The sequence below is a fragment of the Berghia stephanieae genome, chromosome 6, assembly GCF_034508935.2.
Source record: "Berghia stephanieae isolate SIO BIC M18660-M18661 chromosome 6, UCSD_Bste_1.3, whole genome shotgun sequence".
Taxonomy (NCBI): domain Eukaryota; kingdom Metazoa; phylum Mollusca; class Gastropoda; order Nudibranchia; family Aeolidiidae; genus Berghia; species Berghia stephanieae.
Window position 1 is genome coordinate 25,228,106 of NC_088365.1, and position 17,422 is coordinate 25,245,527.

General features: G+C 36.6%; 1 protein-coding gene across 1 annotated transcript in view; it reads right to left on the reverse strand.

The window, feature by feature from the left end:
- The window catches only part of LOC144974752 (uncharacterized), a 357,750-nt gene extending 341,457 nt beyond the window's left edge, over positions 1-16,293 (reverse strand). The window contains exons 1-2 of the mRNA XM_078917981.1: positions 14,901-16,293; positions 13,734-14,836 (exon numbers count right to left, since the gene is read on the reverse strand). Of these exons, the coding sequence (XP_078774107.1) occupies positions 13,734-14,721 (988 nt within the window). The 5' untranslated portion in view covers positions 14,722-14,836; positions 14,901-16,293. The remainder of the gene's footprint in view (positions 1-13,733; positions 14,837-14,900) is intronic.
- Positions 16,294-17,422: the final 1,129 nt, after the last annotated feature.

Below are 17,422 nucleotides of genomic sequence, written 5' to 3' on the forward strand. Positions count from 1 at the left end.
AACCTTTTACTAACCCATTTTCTTCCTTTTTACTGGTGATATGACCTTAATGAGTTGAAAGTGCCGTAAAACCCTTAAAAAACAAACAGACAACGCCAAAACCTGCAAACTTCAGTCAACAAAAGCCGGACGTCTTGTTCCAACGTCAGATTTTCTCCTCTAATGGCTAAGTGGTCCAGTGGTATGACACTCGCCTCCGGATCGGTAGGTCCTGGGTTCGTGCCCCGAGTGGCGCATAGTTGACTCCTTAGAAAAGATTCTTTACTCACATTCTCTCATCGCATTCATGTGTAAAATGAGTACATGGCCGTTAACAGCGTTGTCTCTCTCCGAGCAAAATTGTAATACCGGCTATCAGGCATCATGTCTCGTCCTGCACGTTAAGTGTTGCTGTTGGCTAGGAATCCTTGTAAAGCGCCTTGGTAACTTTTAGTGGATATTGCTCTATATAAAAGCTCCATTTTCCCCCTTTTCCCTTCAGGTGCCCAGCAGCTGAGAGGAAAGAGGTCAGCTGAGTGATAAATCAAAATTTCACAATTTGCATGTGTCGTGTGCTGGAACATCATGGTGATTATTGGTTATCAAAGATACACTGCGTTTGTAACACACTACACACGCAAGACATTCACGTGTTGTCTGTGATAACATTAGATATATATATATACTGACGGTCTAAAACAATCACAAACAGCTGGGTGACGTCATCTACATCCATTCTTTAGCTCAAGGTCAAATTTGTGATAACTCGTTGTCTGCTTATGTTTGCTGTCAACTGTGCTACGGAATGCATATATAAGTAGTCCTTCAGAACCATTTGGCCCATTGAGCCGGAGTTTATCCCGGTTTCTATTACTTGAAACGGAAAATAGCAATTGCTTGCAACCCTTTGGATAGAAGGCTAGTCTTACGCAAAGTACCTTCCGCCAGATCTAGCAGACCCAACTAACCACTGCCTGGTGGACAGGGCAGGTCGGAACAAATCTCGACTTCACCCGGGATTGATCGTATGAAGCAAGTGCTCTACCAACCGAGCTATCGTGACCCCTTACATCCACAAAACGTTATCAATAATTTGCTCTACTTATCACTTGATGGCTAATTGTCCTGATAAAATTGGGTCTGTCGCAATATATATATATATATATATATATATATATATATATATATATATATATATATATATATATATATATATATATATATATATAATGTCCTTCCGCCACGACATCATAAGATACCGTCGCCTAGGCACTCCATGAAGGAATGTAGATAATTCATCAAACAGGATATCTGATGTCAACAGGATCCCCCATGTTGTCCTAAGTGAGCAAATTGGAGGTTAATAATCTTCTTGCCCAAGAGAAAAGACGAAAGTGTCTGAAGCGGGGCTGGATCCCGGGACCTTTCGGGTCACAGTGCAATGCCTTAACCACTCGGCCACTTATATATATATAGATTTTTTTATTTTTTTTATTTTTTCATTATTATTTTTTAATTTTTATTTATTTATTTTTTTAAATTTCTTTTTTTTTTTTAATCATTATTATCTTTTTTTAATTTTTTTTTTTTAAATAACATCTTATCTATTTATTTATTTATTTATTTATTTTTTTAAATTTTTTTTTTTTACAATATTAGATTATTTATCTATAATATATTATGGAAATGATTGTGCTTATTCATTCATTCATTCATCCCATTGTGCTTATGTGACAAGTAAATTAAAACAATGAAAAGAGAAATCTCTAAATCTAGGTTATATAAACGTAGGCCTACTCTCGTTTTGGGTCATGCGTTAAAGGCTCCATACACGCCCGGATATGATCCTGGTTCAGACCCCGATCAGGCAAACCCGGGTGAAAACGCAATGTGTGTGGCCAAATACCTAGCCGATAAACCTAGGTATAGTAGGGGGAATTAGGCTAAAATCGTGCAAATTCGGGTTGAAAGCATGAAAATTTGCATACAGGTTGCTAAGACCCATAGAAAAAACATCTGATATAGAACCACTCTGGCAATCAATCATAACGTATCGGTTTAAGGCCTTAGATTTTACCTATTACAGCTATATTAAACAAGGGAAATAACTGCGTAAAAATATATATTTTCTTCATATTCATTGTATTAGGGAAAATTAGGCTAAAACCGTGCACATTGAGGTTGAAATCCTGAACATTGGCATATAGGTAGCTATGACCCGTATAAATAACACCTGATATAGAACCACTCTGGCAATTTATCATAACAGTGCTTTTTTAGCACTTTTATTTTTTCCTATATAGCATTACTTATCCGAGGAAATAACCACGACAATACAATGTGCGTTCTAAAACTTTAAATACACCGGTAACCATTTAGGGTAGCTAACTGATGGTTATTTCGTGTTGTAACTAGTAGATAAAAGCGGGAGAGGGGAGAGGGGGAGAGGGAGAGACGGAGATAGATAGATAGATAGATAGATAGAGAGAGAGAGAGAGAGAGAGAGAGAGAGAGAGAGAGAGAGAGAGAGAGAGAGAGAGAGAGAGAGAGAGAGAATTTTACTCATTACTGTACTAACCTAACTAGTAGATAAAATAGGGAGAGGGGGGAGAGGGAGTGAGCGGGAGAGAGGGAGAGAGAGAGAGAGAGAGAGAGAGAAGAGAGAGAGAGAGAGAGAGAGAGAGAGAGAGAGAGAGAAGAAAAAATTTTACTCATTACTGTACTGACCTAAACACCCCCCCCCCCCCCCCAACAAACACACACACCCCGCATCTACACAAGTCCGTGCAAGGCAAACCGGACCTTAAACACTTGCATCAGGTGCCGATACATTCTCTCTTACGTGAACATTTGATGAGTTTTTGGGACACTTTTGAAAATTCTGGAAATAAGCTCCACAGTGGTTCATGTCGATCGTCACATTTGTTGCAGGGTTCTCTTCTATAAAAGATATAATGTTAGCAAAAGCTCGACTTCTTTCAAGAACTGTGACATCATGATTATCATCAGCAGTGACATCTTTTAAAGCTTGTTTGCATGACCAATTTTATGGTATAGGGCGGTAGTGTGGCTCCTGAGCGACTAAATCTCCTCCGGCAATAAATGACAACATATCAGAATCTTTTATAGATAACGCTATTTCACGAATATTTTCTTCCATTTCTGTTGTCATTACAGAATGGAGTACTCCCGATTCCATGTTTTTACAAAAAAGCACGTTTGTTTATTATAGCCAATCTCTAATTTTGAACGTTGTCTCATTATTCTCGTGGGTTGCGAAATATATTCATTCGGTGACTCCTCCAAGGCAAATGACGAAGTTTGGAATTCTTGTAGGGCAATTCTTTTAGATTTCTTTAATTCTAATCGCCTAATTTTGTTGGCATTAAATTTTACACGACAATACTTATGCCACTTAGCATCATTTTGTTTTAAGCTTTCAATAATCTCATTTCTTTCTGATGAATTAAAAAAATAGATGCATCCAACTTGTTGTCATCACAAACCAAAGAATTGAATTGTGTTAAATCTTCAAAAAGAGTTTCATAGCCTTGCCCTTTGTCATTCCTCCTCCACTTAGAGGGACATTAGAAACGGTCTGTGTTATCTTGTTGTCATATCAAACACTTGTCGCAGTCTCTGGGAGCAGTTCTATTTACTATTGTACGTGTATCTGAAATCATGCAAACGCATTCCTTTTTTTAGGCATATGCAACATTCTTTCATAACTCTCTGTCTCTTTCTTTCGTTATTTCTGGTAAAGACCCATCATCAGCAGGCAAAATGTGTGCAGTATAAATAGAACAGTCTCCCATTGTCCCTTTGAGGTAAATAACGTAAAGTAAATAACTTGCCACAATACAGCATCATAGTGGTTGATGATGATGATAACGATGATAATTATAGCAATGTAAGTGGTATGCTGACTCTTTACTGTCATCAAGTTTGACCGAAACAGGTTTTAACTCACGTAAAATGATTATAGCAGTATTTTTGGAAAGAAAAGAAAACAGGAGGAGGGGAGAAGGAGCACTGTCCTTTGTCAACACCGGTTATCGGCGTTTATTGAGCTGTGTTCTGCTAGTCTGTTTTGTCTACTCCTCTGCTCGTCTTCCCGTCTGCCCGTCTGTTTTAGAGCAATTGATTATACTTATTAAATCAGATGCAGAAAAAAATCTTATATTATAGAATATTGCTCGCTAGACGTGAAATAGAATAATATTTACGATTAAATATTTTGTATGGTTCGTGAATCGAAAGTAAAGAAAAAGGAAAACATCCGCTTCGACGCTAAAAATAGTCACCAATGGGAATCCAAAGGATGACGTAAAACAACCTTTGGTCAGCTTGCCTCGAATGTTTACACAATAAAAATGAAAGAAATTATTGTCGTCAAAAATTTTTAATCTTAAAAACCTTGTATCTCAACTAATACTGATCTCTCAGAGTGGTTCTATATCATAAATTATAGGGTTTTTCATATTCTACAACATATGTAATTTTCATGCTTTCAACCACGTTTGCACAATTCCAGGGTTTTTTGGACCTAATTCCCCTTACTAGTACGGTCGATCGCTCGCAAAGCCCGCTTTGCTTAATATTTTTCGAGGCGATCGGCGATCGGGGGCGTGGCAGTATAAAAAATTGGACAATTTTTTTCGGATTTTCGCTGTTTTGACGTCAGATTCGTCAGCGTCGAATTTACAATAGGTTTGATACCAAGAGCCAAGAACTATGTTTTTACTCCAAAAATTGATGAAATTAGAAATAAAATTTAATTAATATTGAGGCTATGTGGCCGACAGAACAGTGCCCCTCCCTGTTTTGTGGTATGACTCTCGCTTCCAGATCGGAAGGTTCAGGTTTCGAGACCCGCTCTAGGTGGCGCAGAGTTGAGTCCTTGGAAAATGCTCTTTACTCACATTTTCTCACCGTACTCAGGTGTAAAATGAGTACATGGCCGTTCGTTGTCTTTGTTGGGAAAAAATGTCACATCGCCTGACAGGCGTCATGTCTCGTCTTTCAAGTTTAATATTGCTGTTGCCTTGGGACCCCTTGTAAAGCGCTTTGAGCACGTGAATATTGCGCCAAATAAATGCTGTGTTATTATTTTTTTTTAATAATATTTTTATAAATGTTGCGCCAGGAAGAGGTAGATGGCAAAAGTTTCGTTCTTGATCATCGTAAAATTTATAAAGGATTTCATACAAAATAAAAAATAGTTTTCATTATTTTCAATGTAATGATATAATAATATGCCTGTTCTTTTTTTTTTTTTTTTCCTCCTCACCCGTTGACGCGACATGACGGTCGACCTTGACACAGACATTTGGGATTGGCAGATGCCAAAAAGCCTTGACTACGTGATGACAGGGGTGGGCATTGTAACCTTGAATTATAATCTACAAACAACGCCCCCCCCCCCCCCCCCCCCCCAAAAAAAAAATAATAAAAAAATAAAAAAGAACTGGGTGCGTGTGTATGGTGGTGGTGGTGGTGGTTGGGGGGGGGGGGGTGCGAATGCGAGTAGTCCCGAGGAGTACCCGTTTAACCTGCCACGGGAACACTGTTATTTGTTTTATAAATAATAATAATAATAATAATAATATAATAATAATAATAATAATAATAATAATAATAATAATATAATAATAATAATAATAATAATTATAATAATAATAATATAATAAAATAACGACGATAAATAACAAATCTTTATTGTCCACACAATGGAAAAATTTCCGTGGTCTACGTTGCTTTTAAACTTAAATCGGATTGCAAATGCATTGATGTTATGCGTATTGGGAAAATACTTACAACATCTCCATCGGGGTATAACATATTAACACACAAAACTGCAAACTCAAACGTTCATTGTCTGATTGATATAACTTAGTGATAAGTTAATTATAAAATGCTGTCTAAAAGCAATAACAACGGGTTGACTAACGTCAAATTCATTCCTTCTATTGATGCTCTGTGTTAAATTCAAATACTCACAAAGTCCGCAAGCCAGAAATATCACTCCAGCCCAAAAATCTACATGGAACCTTGAACGTTATAGTCTGATATATTTTAATGAGAACTAATCATAAAAATGGGTGTCTAAAAACAATAACAATGAGATGAGTGACGTCAATTTGGTTCCTTCTATAAATATCCAAGAACTTTACTTACTCCATCCGCTCTCTCCTCCTTCAATACATACGAATCTATTCTCTCATCACTTTTTTGTGCGGCTATGCATGTGGTCTTGTGAATGACACTCGCCCCTTCGATCGGACGGTCCTGGATTCGAGTCCCGCTCTGAGCGGCGCATAATTGAGTCCTTGGAAAAGGCTCTTGACTCGCATTCTCTCACCTTTTTCACTGTTAAAATGAGTACCTCGCTGTTTACAGCGTCGTCTCTGTCGGGAAACAATTGCAATATCGCTCACATCTGTCTCGTCTAACATGTTTTTATGTTTGCCAAAGACCCTTATAAAGTGATTTGAGCACCTTTATTGAATATAGCGGTATATATAGCGCAAGTAAATTTCTCTCTCTCTCTCTCTCTCTCTCTCTCTCTCTCTCTCTCTCTCTCTCTCTCTCTCTCTTATAGCTATTGCTACATATGATGCGAATATCTTGTACGGTTATTGATGCTATGAGTTTAGGTAAAATGCTCACAACATCCATCAGTCGGAAATAACGTACCGTCACATAAAACTACGAGTAACCTTGAACGTTAAAAGTCTGATTGATATAATTTAGTGAGAACTAATTACCAAAATGACTGCCTTAATACAATAACAAAGAGTGGAATGATGTCAATTTCGTTCCTTCAACAGTCTAATTGATATAATTTAGTGAGAAGTAATCACTATTGTGAGCAAGACGAAAGATAGAATAACAGACAGTAACTGGGATCGGTTCTGTCGGCCTCACTATTAATTAAAATTTATTTCTAATATCACCAATTTTTGGAGTAAACACACAGTTCTTAGTATCAAACCTATTGTAAATTTGACGCTGATCACGAATCCGACGTGAAAACAGCGAAAATCCGAAAAAAATTGTCCACTTTTTTATAATGGCACGCCCGGGATCGCCGATCGCCTGAAAAAAATATCTCCCCATGTGTGGGCAAAAATCATCTGCGATAAACGCAGGGATCGGGTCACAGCGACAAGGTCATCCGTACCGGGATCAGCGGATGTCGGCGTCTATGGGGGGCTTTAGGGTTTTAGTGCTAAAACTTTGATGAGTCGGTCGCTTTCTCGGTAATGTTATCATCTGCTGTGTCGTTATCATTGACATTGATTATTGACACGTGCTTTCACATGACTGTCACATGTGTTCTATTTATAGTAATTAGTGGGGAATTTTAATACATTTGATGAATTCGTATAATATAATTTTAATACTAGCTATAAATAGACAAACAATAAAATGGAGTAACTCAAATGTCTTTATCCTCGTCCTCCCGTGTTCAATGTATGTGTTGTTTGATGCAAGCGTCGTGTTCATTGTATGTGTTGTTTGATGCAAGCGTCGTGTTCATTGTATGTGTTGTTTGATGCAAGGGTCGTGTTCAATGTATGTGTTGTTTGATGCAAGCGTCGTGTTCAATGTATGTGTTGTTTGATGCAAGCGTCGTGTTCATTGTATGTGTTGTTTGATGCAAGCGTCGTGTTCAATGTATGTGTTGTTTGATGCAAGCGTCGTGTTCATTGTATGTGTTGTTTGATGCAAGCGTCGTGTTCATTGTATGTGTTGTTTGATGCAAGCGTCGTGTTCAATGTATGTGTTGTTTGATGCAAGCGAGGATTCACAGCGTAAAATGCGTACCCTTGTGAAGAATATAGATATTAAAATCGGGAGCCTCTGTGGTGTAATGGTAGCACGTCTGACCGGTAATCAGAAGGTTTGAGGTTTGATCCCCAGTCGACGTAGACTGATTTTTTGGGATGGTATTTTTTTTCTTTTTTCTTGTATTTTTTCTTTTTTGCTTTGTTTGGCATCTTTCATATACACTTGTTCAGATCTTTATCTATAAATAGACGCATATGATTTTCCCAGAGAATGTACCTTGTGTGCGTACTCTTGATTCTACCCATTTCCATAAATAGTAAATAGTAACGCGTAATGATATCAAGTTCACAATAATAATATGATTCAATAGTACCGATCATGCCAGAAAGGCAGACGATGAGATTATTTGGTTTTCCCCTTGATTTTATTTTCCTTTTTTCCTTTTCTCTTTGACACATTTTGGTATTGTACTCTCCTTATTTTCCTTCAGGGTATGAAAAAAAGACAACAATAGCGAAAATAATTTCACCACCACCACCACAACTACCACCACCACCACCACCACCACCACCACCACCAACAGCAGCAGCAGCAACAGCAGCAGCATCAGCAGCATCAGCAGAAGGACAGCCACCACCACAATCACGAGCAGGACCATCACCACCACCACACCACCACCACCACCACCACCACCACAATCACGAGCAGCAGCAGGAGCACCAACACCACCACCACCACCGCCGCCAACACCCACACCACAACTACCACCACCACCACCACCAACAGAAGCACCAACACCACAAAATACAGTAACATTCAATGGAACAAGGCTAAAAAAGTAAACATTCCTTCTTTTTTTTTTTTTTTTTACAAAGGGTCATTTATAATATTATTTGCTTACCTGTCAAATGAGATTATCATATATTATACCCTCTCCTTACCATCCATAGGAAAATCGTCACATTTGTTGCCGTGCAGCCTACATGTTTGTCATTATAATTTCTTTTGTACATCATATTATTTGAACAAAAATGTTTGCAATAGTTTAAGTATATTGACACTGGGTTGAAGAGCTCGTTTAGCAAAAAAAAAAAAAAAAAAAAAAAAAAATAATAAAAAAAATTGTATAGCAAGAACTAACAGATTTTGTGTTTGAGTGAAATTAACCTATTTTTGTAAAGGTTGCGTGTGACGTTTTGGGGAAAATCCAGAAAGTGGCCGGCAAGGAGAGAGAGAGTTAAGAATGTACCTGGGGACAACTTCTGATAAATTGTGTCATGTGATACGATTTAATCTTTGGAAGAAAGGAGAAGTCGGAATGAAGTAATGATGGTGGTGGTGGTTGGGGTGGGGGGTGGGGGCGTTCTTGATAGTCAGAAGGTGATTGCTGTTACTGATACATAATGATAATACAATTTCATAGTCTTTTTAAAAATATTGAAGAAAAAAAAAGTGAAAAGAATAGATTCTTTTTTTTTTTAATGGAAAAAAAAGAGAGAAAAAAAAAGAACAAAAAATGAATAGGGAACTTTGACTGCACCCTTGGCAAAAACTAAAATGTTATATGTCTAGGCATGTCTACGATAAAATGGCTTTTGAGAATATTTTGACGTCATTTTTTGTTTGTGGACCGCCTAGTGAGTTAGTTGTCTTTAGTAGCGGTCAAGAAAACAAGTGATCCCATTGGTTGAACTGTTGAATACAACTCACGATTTGTTTTCTTTTGTGGCCAAAGACTTGTCTTTTGACGTCGTTTTTTGGTCAGTGTCAAGCCACGAGTTTACGAAGGCCACGGCCTGACTCACCCTGACTTAATACCGTTTTCAGACGATCGGTCACAAATGTCGTTGTTTATCGATGTGTCATCATCATGTTAAGAACGGAAGCAATGGAAATGATGGACACAGTATGGGAAAGGGGATTTTAAGATGGTTTGGCCATGACGAAGCGCGACTGAGGGACGGTCATCATCCATCGTGGCGTGTACTCTTGAGCACGTTTCCGGTCAGCTGTCTCCAAGAAACACGATCCTCTGCGGTGCGTATGAAATCTGTGTTGCTTTTTAAGTCACATTTGGCCATTCTTAGGTTATTTAGATAAGTCATTTTTTGTCTTCCTCTAGCTCTCTTTCCTTCGATCATCCCAGATGTTACCAACTTTTCTATTCCGACGGTAGGTTCTCAAAAAGATGTCATGAGTAGGACGCCATCTGGAGGTTGTAGAAAGAGAGGTAGGCAGAAGATAGCTTGGAGACAGACCATAGAGCAGGATTTAACTCTTTCCTTGCCGACTGTCATGGTCTCAAGTGAGTAAAGAGCTACTCGACTATGCATAAAGATATATGTAGAATGAGGCCCCAGAATTTACTAGTTACTATAAATGAAAAACAATTAACGATTTGTTTACAATGAAATAAAAATAATGATGAAATTTAATTAAAAGAGATAAACAGTGATCGTGGCAGTTACAAATAGAGATATGAATATTTTACGTAACTTATGATAATATCTCAGGTTCGTAAGTTTACGTTTCCAGGCAGTTGATGGGCTTGGATGATCTATTCCTCTGATAACAGGATTGGACTCGTAAAATTCCACTTCCAGGCAATTGGTAAGAGGTTATAGTGTAGTACAGCGGGCTTGGGTTTGATCCTTGAAGATTATACAATCAAAGTTAAAAGCTCCGGCGTCTTAATGGTGTAGATATAATATCTACAAAGTCCCAAAAGATAAAAATCTTACAATATATATATAGGAATAGAGTGACTGGCCGTCCGGCATAGATTGTGGAGAGAAAGTGAGTGTAGAGTGTTAGACCTATCAGCTTTTATAATAAGTGGCTACGTGACAGAATGTAGAACGAAAAGTATTCACTAATTAGAAATTAATTCGAGGGAAGGCTATAAAAGGAAAGACGATCTAATATTAGAAGGTAAAGTTTATCTAAGCCTACCGAAATATAACTGGAGTGAGATGAATTCAGTTCTTAATAAAATAAAATTTAATAAGATAATTGTGAACAATCTTTACTGTGACACCCCCCACCCACGTTTAAAATATACTCTTTAACCATTATGGGAAAGATAGATTTTACAAACGGAAGTAAATTTACTATCATGATACTCTAGCATTAATCCATTGTTATGATTTGTGCTACAATTAAATTATTTATTAACTAGACATGGAAATGTTTATATTAACGTAGGTATATGAATGGGCGACAATAACAATGAAAGATTGTGATTACAAATCATTGTGATAAACAATAGTGATGGTAATGAAGCATGATTTAAGTCGATGATATGAAGGTAATTTTCTGAATGAAATGAATGAAAATGTAAATGGAATATTGACATTTCAATTATTAATCATAAATGAGTGAAAATTCATAACAATAATAGATAAAGAGAAGATTTCCCAAATCATGAATGGGTATGGTATATATATCCAAACAATACTCAATGTTACATTAAGTTGGGTCATCATGTTTACAAATAAAATTATCGAATTTGTGTGTTCTGATTTGGCATAATTTTCGAGGTAACTAACAGTATGCATGAGAGGTTAAGTTATACCCTTCTCACGTGTTTACACTAATCGAGAAAGTAGGTCGGCGTGAATATTTTCACAACCTGGTATGTGAGAGATACTGAAAGTGTAATTTTGCAAAAATAGACTCCACCTTAGTACTCTACTATTATTCATTTTGTTATTTCTTATGTACGTGAGTGGTTTATGGTCCGTTTCGACCACAAACTCTTTTAGCAGTAGATATCTGCTGAATGTCTTTAAAGCAAAGACGATGGCCAGTCCTTCACGCTCTATTACAGAGTATCGTGATTCTCTGTCCAATAATTTTCTGCTTGCATATAAGCAAGGCATTAGAGTTCCCTCATGTTCCTGTAATAGTACACCTGCGATGCCCTTATCAGACGCGTCAGTTCTTACAACAAATTCTTTTGACATGTCGGGTAATTTAAGAATTGGTTCTGAACAGAGTAATGCCTTTAATTGGTTTAAAGCTATTCTGACACGCTTCTGTCCAAACAATTTTGTTCGGTGACCCATTCTTTGTCAGATTTGTTAGCGGTGTCGCGATGTGCGCGAAGTTGTAAATGTATTTCCTGTAAAAATTTAGGAGCCCAAGTACTTTGCGTACTTCTTTTTTTGTCTTAGGTGGTTGCAATTGTGCGATTTTTGTTTGTTTTTCTGTCTCGGGTGTCTGTGTCCCATGACCAACGGTATGATCAATCCTGCATTTGAAGCTTCGATATTAGTAAACATAGGTTGCGACACTGTGTCTCTATCAAAATATTTTTTTAGCATATTTGCATGGAATGTCTTTGTTGTGTTGTTAATTTTAATCTCGTAATTAACATTAGATTTTACTGCTGTTATTTTGAATGGTCCTTTCCATGTAGCTAAAAGTTTACTCGAGTCATCGGGTAAGAGTATTAGTACTTTGTCACCAATCTCAAATTTTCTTGATTTGCTTTTGCGATCAGAGTATTCCTTGTATTTCTCTGCTTTTTTAGTGACGGATTCCTGTGCTAGCTTACATGTATCCTCTATTCTGTCTTTCAGGTTTCTTACATATTCGTAAGCAAACATAATTTCGTTATTGTCCTCCTCATTCCCTTTAGAAATGTCGGCTACTATATTGATCGGGCCGCGAGGTGATCGTCCATACATCAACTCAAATGGGGAGTAGCCTGTAGATTCTTGGGGTATTTCTCTATATGCAAATAGGATTGCTGGTAAGTATCTGTCCCAATCATCTGGTTTTTCTGCTGACACTTTTCTTAACATATTCTTTAGAGTGCCATTAAATCTTTCACAAAGACCATTTGCTTGGGGGTGGTAGGGAGTTGTGAATGAGTGTTGGATTCCCATGAGTTTCATGGTTTCATGCATCATATGTGATGTAAATTGGGGTCCATTGTCCGACAGTATCTCATTTGGTATGCCTATTCTAGTAAAAATTGTCATCAATGCTTCAGCTATGTGATCCGATGTAGTTGATTTCATGCTATCGCTTCTGGCCACCTGGTTGCGTAATCGACTAGTGTTAGTATGTGTGTATGGTTTCTATCTGATTTTGTTAAAGGGCCTATAATGTCAATTGCAACTTTTTGAAAAACTTTTTCAATAACTGGGGTTGTCTCTAATGGCAATCTCGGTATTCTGCCTTTTGCGACTCTTCTTTGGCATGTGTCACAAGATTTCACATATTCTCGGACGTCTTTAGTAATTCCAGGCCATGTGAAATTCTCGGATATTCTCTTCAATGTGGAAGAGCTCCCAAGATGTCCAGAAGTTATTGAATCGTGCGCTATTCCAAGGATTTTGTTCTGTAAATACTCGGCGTGACCAGTTGTTTAGCTATTTTGTTTCTTTTCCTATGTAACCTGAACAGAATATCTTTTTCAATGATGTATTCAACTTTTGATTTCGTCCCTTTGTTTGCGATATTGAAATATGAAGTTAAAGTCGGGTCCTTTTTCTGTTCTTCAATGAACGTGTTCCTGTCAAATTGTTGTGGTTCAAGAGAAATAGTCATTGGCTTCTCTGTTGTCTTAGTCATCTTTCTTGTTTCTGCTAGACAAGCTGTTTCTTGGGTTAATGACCATTCTTTTACATCTGTTGGGTTGTCTTTAAGACCTTTTATATTGCCAACAATAACATCAGCGACGGGGCTGGGAAGTATACAGCATTCCACTATTCCTGTATAGTATGGGGTTTCTATGTACACATTAGCTGTTTCAAAGGTTTCGACTGTGCCACTGAATGTGATGCATTGTACCGTTTTTCCAGTTTTGTCTTCGTCATTGATCAAAGATGCTTTTATTCCTACTGTACTGCATCCTGTGTCTCTCAATATTTTGCAATCAGTTCCATTAGCTTTGCCTTCACAAAAAAATAGCGATCCTGATTTGTGAGTTTGTGTTAAAAGTGACATACCTTTCACGCAATACACATTTATATTTTCTCCTGACATTACTCGTGTCTGATTGTTTACACCTGTTTGGAGTGATGCATTTGCAGTTTCTTTTGGATATCCCACGATTTTGTAACATTTGTCTGCTGTGTGGCCTTTCATTCCACAATATTGACATTTAATTATAGGTTTGTTGGTTTTCTTATACTCAGTATTATTGTCAGTGCTATTTCTTGTTTTGTTTTGATAGGGTCGGCTATGGTCTCTATTGAACTGTTTGTTCCATGGTTTGTTACTATGATCCTCCTGTTTCACTTGCGTGTTCCGAGTGATTGATCGGCTCGTTCTATTTGAGTACTGAACTTTAGGTGTACCTGGACTCTGAGCAGCGGCAGCGTAGTATGGTTCCTTCAATGTTCTGCTAAGGGGTGTCAATGGATGTGCGCTGTTAAAGTTTTCTGCGTAGATTTTTAATTTGTCCAAGTTTTCTGGCTTTCTCTCTTTAAAGAATGCGACTAAATCTGGGTTGCAAGCTTGATAGATTCGATTCTTCAGCGTGAGATAGTAAAGGCCTGCAAAGTCGTCTTGTTTTACGTTTGCCAACTCAAGCCACCGATTTAGAAATTGAGTAATTCGGTTCACGAATGTATTAAAGTCTTCTCCACTTTCCGGTTTTGCAGTGTGAAACCTTTCCTGGTAACCATCTTCCGTTAATCTAAATCTTTTTAGTAGAGCGTCTTTAATTTTACCATAGTCATCTGCATCTTCAGTTGTTAAGGTATAGAAAACTTTTAGCGGTTCTCCAGATAAGCAGTTAATCAAGGCTGTGGCCCATTTGCTTTCTGGCCAACGATAACCTTTAGCCTGAACTTCGAATCGGTGTAAGAAGGATTCTAAACAGTCTGATCGTTCATCGTATGTTGGCATGCGTGGAAGTTTCACGAAAAATTCATCACTATTATTATGTTTTTTTTCATGACCGGTTTTTGTTTTTTCAATTTCCAGCATCATTTGGGTCCTTTTGGTTTCTTCTTCTGCTAATGCTATTTGTCTTTTTAGTTCCCTTTCTTGGACTCTTTCTTCTCGTTCTTCTCTACGTATTCTTTCTTCGTGTTCTTTTTCTTCTCTACGAATTCTTTCTTCATTTTCTTCTCTACGAATTCTTTCTTCGTGTTCTTTTTCTTCTTTACGAATTCTTTCTTCATTTTCTTCTCTACGAATTCTTTCTTCATTTTCTTCTCTACGAATTCTTTCTTCATTTTCTTCTCTACGAATTCTTTCTTCATTCTCTTCTCTACGAATTCTTTCTTCATGTTCTTTTTCTTCTTTACTTTCTCTTCGCACCATGAAAATATTCTTTCCTGGGGTATTTCTAAGTCCTTTGCGAGACTTAAGTATCTTTTATATGCTTCCATGTTGTAATAAATTAGTTACGATGTTTATATATATTATATTGACAGGATACTGTTACTGACTGTTTTATTTATTTACACTTACTGGAATGAACTGTTCTATTTTTAGAAATCTCTCTCTCTTATTTCAACTTATTATGTATGTTGAATTTGATGCCTTTTATCGTTATATCTTATAAAGCAATGTGTCAATACAATGCGTAGTTATTATGACTTGTGTCAATAACAATGTGTCAATCGCGTGTACTCTAAACTATGTTACTACGAAAAATGTATCACCAATGTGTGTGACTCGTCGTTAGTTTGTGTACAATTATTCGCAATGACGCTAATGTACTAGAGTGTGATAACAATAATAGGATGCCAAAATAATCCCAAGTTATCTATCACTAAATATAACACGACGGCTAGTAGAGACTCCTTTTATTATTATTTAGTTTTTAAAGACTCACTTTTCAGAACATAATATATAAGTGGTTTTCGGTAACAGTAATATGCCAAAAATGCATTTAAAACAAATCACTATGCAAAACAAATCACGATGTCTATAGTTACTATGTGATGCCCAACTCATGTAAAAGAGAATAATGAAGGATATATTTACCAACTCAGTTCGTGGCTGGGACCTCTCTCTTGTTCAATGGTTGTTCAACAATTGTAATTAGGCATTGAAGAGTGTTTAACAGTGATGTCTGAAATACAAAACAATAAAATATCGTAAGATTTACAATAGTTACAAAATGTGTTCACAACACTGAGTGATTAGATGATAGGTGAGTGAATCGTTATGGAATGTAAACATATTGAAAACAATTCATGAATGAGGCAAACAACAAAATGAAATGTGTGATATAATAACAAAGTGGACAAGGAATGAATGAATGAATGAAAAACTGAGTGAATAGATGAATGAATGAATGGATAATGTATGAATGAAAGAATGAAGGGAGGAATAAATGTATGAATGATTGGATAAATGAGTGAATAAACGAATGAATGGATGAATGAATGAATGAATAAATAAATGAATGAACAATGAATGAATGAATAATTTATAAGTGAATAAATGAATGAAGGAATGAATCAATAAAATGCTATTCAATTTGAATGAAAGAATGAATGGATAAATTGCTATTCCATTTAAATGAAGAAATGAAAAAGAAAAAAAAAATTAATCCTGTAAATAGGGAGTTCAATTAAAATATGATCAAGTGGGGCAATTAAGAGTTTTACAATTTAAACTTTAAAGTTAGATGAAATAGATATAAGTAACTAAATAAATTCAATTCTTTATATGTGTCCCCTCCAAAATGTCATGGTCTCAAGTGAGTAAAGAGCTACTCGACTATGCATAAAGATATATGTAGAATGAGGCCCCAGAATTTACTAGTTACTATAAATGAAAAACAATTAACGATTTGTTTACAATGAAATAAAAATAATGATGAAATTTAATTAAAAGAGATAAACAGTGATCGTGGCAGTTACAAATAGAGATATGAATATTTTACGTAACTTATGATAATATCTCAGGTTCGTAAGTTTACGTTTCCAGGCAGTTGATGGGCTTGGATGATCTATTCCTCTGATAACAGGATTGGACTCGTAAAATTCCACTTCCAGACAATTGGTAAGAGGTTATAGTGTAGTACAGCGGGCTTGGGTTTGATCCTTGAAGATTATACAATCAAAGTTAAAAGCTCCGGCGTCTTAATGGTGTAGATATAATATCTACAAAGTCCCAAAAGATAAAAATCTTACAATATATATATAGGAATAGAGTGACTGGCCGTCCGGCATAGATTGTGGAGAGAAAGTGAGTGTAGAGTGTTAGACCTATCAGCTTTTATAATAAGTGGCTACGTGACAGAATGTAGAACGAAAAGTATTCACTAATTAGAAATTAATTCGAGGGAAGGCTATAAAAGGAAAGACGATCTAATATTAGAAGGTAAAGTTTATCTAAGCCTACCGAAATATAACTGGAGTGAGATGAATTCAGTTCTTAATAAAATAAAATTTAATAAGATAATTGTGAACAATCTTTACTGTGACACCGACTATTTTTAGATTTCTCAAATAGTCTTACTTACCCAAAACGAAACAAAAAATGTTAAACTCAAAAGGCAATGAGACGTTTGTCCAGAATGATGTGCCTCATAAAACAACATTAAATTATCACAGCTATAACAAAGATTTGTCTTCAAATTTTGTAATGTACATTACAATAAATCTGAAATATTGAATCGCCCGAAAGGAGGACTGTCGTGGGGGGGGGGGGGGGGGGGGGGGGACAAAGT